The sequence below is a fragment of the Charadrius vociferus genome, unplaced genomic scaffold (assembly GCF_000708025.1).
Source record: "Charadrius vociferus isolate BGI_N301 unplaced genomic scaffold, ASM70802v2 scaffold564, whole genome shotgun sequence".
In the NCBI taxonomy this organism is placed as follows: domain Eukaryota; kingdom Metazoa; phylum Chordata; class Aves; order Charadriiformes; family Charadriidae; genus Charadrius; species Charadrius vociferus.
The window spans coordinates 781977-784092 of record NW_009647940.1 but is presented as its reverse complement, the minus strand read 5'-3'; the positions used below and the strand labels follow the sequence as shown (position 1 = coordinate 784092).

Below are 2116 nucleotides of genomic sequence, written 5' to 3'. Positions count from 1 at the left end.
AGGACATCCTCTCCTCTTCAGGCTGTGGGGAGCGGGGCAGAGGTTCTCGAACGGAGAGAGGTTCAAGAGAAGACTGCAGTACAACAGTACAGGTTATTCAGGACGAAGATAATACTGACAAGCTGAGAATATTAATTTGTTATATGCAGCAAGACAAGGGAAAAGAAAAAAAGGTTGTTGCCTTTTAAAGGAGTTTCTCCTGCGACTCCTGGCCATGCTCAGCCTGAGTTGCCGCGTCCCCGTCACTGCCAGTCTGGGGGTTGGTGAGGATCACTGCAGTGTGGTGCAGGCTCATCGGTGTAGGAGAACTTGGTAGTACGTTATATATTTCTTTTAGTAAAATATATTGTATATGGGAACTTGTTAGGTGTTGTAAAAAGGAGCTAATTTAAAAATATTTATTCAGAAACAAGTATATGTCAACTCAACAATTTATGGTTTATTGATATGATTTTAATTATTTTGATGAGTTACTGATATTGCATTAAACCATATTGTTCCCATAATACTCCTTTGTGCTCTCCTTACAAGACAGAATAACAAAGCAAGGCTGTAGCAAGGGCGATGGAGCTCTGCTGGGGCTGGATCCCAATATCCCCAAGGAGCATCGTGCCAGGACGTCCATGTCCCTCCAAAGAGACTCAGGGTGAAAGTTCCCAATGACCAAGAGAAGGGAGCAACGCCAGGAGAGTGTGATGAGCAGAGACAGCTTGGATGAGGTCAAGACACACTGGAGAAGAATCACCTTGGAGAGGCAGAGGGCACAGGCAGGAGATGGGAAGGTTATTGGGGTCCCCAAAGGTGTAGGAGCTCTTTGGGAGTGGGTGGTTAGACGTGGGAGGATGGTGGGACACCAGTGGACTCCAGTTTTATGTGCTGATTCTACTGGTGTGATAACAGAGGGCTGAAAACTATCTAATATAAGGCGGGACCTGTGTAGAATATTTTTTATGGCTTCGTGGTCTGAATCTGGACCTTCAACCTTGGCTAAAAGAGGACGCTGCTCTCCCAGCATTTCTGCAGGGAGGAGAAGGTGGGTTTATTTGCAGGCAAGCTCAGGAGCAGTGTAAGGGAGTGATACGGCTCATAGTGTTTGATTACCTCGGGAAATCAGGGGCTGAACTGGCTGTGGATCCAACCAGGAACAGGGTCTGGACCTGCTGCACTCTCCCTGTCTGCAATAGCTGCCACATTTATTTGAGACAAATATGACAGTGGATGAGTATTGGCTTCCTTCCATCTGTATAATAAGGGCTGTCAGAAAATGTAGACAGAGGAAGAGAGATGGATGGATGGATGGATGGATGGATGGATGGATCCATCTCAAACTCAATGTAATTTGGAATAATGCCATTTCTTAAGAGCAGTATGGATGCCTAGCATTGTTGCTTCTTCCTTTGGACTCAGAGAATACCCTGTGTCATGCATTGAAACATCCATTGCTTTACATTTCCACTTGAATCTCTCATAGGTAAAAGTCTCCTATTCCAAAATGGACAAGTGAATACTTCTGGCTGGCTTTTGCAGGGTCAACAGGGCTTAAAAAAATTTAAGAAAGAAGACTAAAAATCAAAAAAGCCTCCCCTGAACTCCATGGCTGGTGCTCACATTAGCATAGGCAATGTCCCCTGACATCCGGGCAGCAGGCAGGAGCATCTGCGCCGGAGGGCTTGGGGGTGTCGGTGGAGGAGGGAGGGAGGAAATCTGGAACCCATAAGCTCCACTGATGTTTGCGTTACCTTGCACGGCTGCATTGGTCTGTGCCTGGTCCGCCCACAGTTCTCCTCGCCCTATCAGCAAGAGCCATTCCCCAAAGTTATCCGAACGCCCTCCTCTCCGTAGCCCAAAGGAAAAACCAACCGAGCTCCTTGGAGGGCTCTGCAAGGCTTGGTAAGTTTGGGGAGGCTGAAGGGTGGATGCTCCAGGCAGCACCTCTTGAGCGGGCTCTGGCTCCTCTCCAGGCCGCCTTGCCCATGCGCTGCGGCCATCACATCTCGTGAGACCCCCAGAGCCCTTCACCCTCAAGGTGCCGAGAAGATGAAAGAGGAAAGCATGTGCCCGGACTCCCCTGAAGGCAGCCTGGTCACCAGCGAGGAGGAAGGCGAGCGGCTGCACA

General features: G+C 48.8%; 1 protein-coding gene across 1 annotated transcript in view; it reads left to right on the top strand.

Annotated features, from left to right (window-relative positions):
* Positions 1-2037: 2037 nt before the first annotated feature.
* LOC104284807 (twist-related protein 2-like) overlaps positions 2038-2116 on the top strand; it is a 556-nt gene continuing 477 nt past the window's right edge. Inside the window, exon 1 of the mRNA XM_009883181.1 lies at positions 2038-2108. Coding sequence (XP_009881483.1) covers positions 2038-2108 — 71 coding nt within the window. The remainder of the gene's footprint in view (positions 2109-2116) is intronic.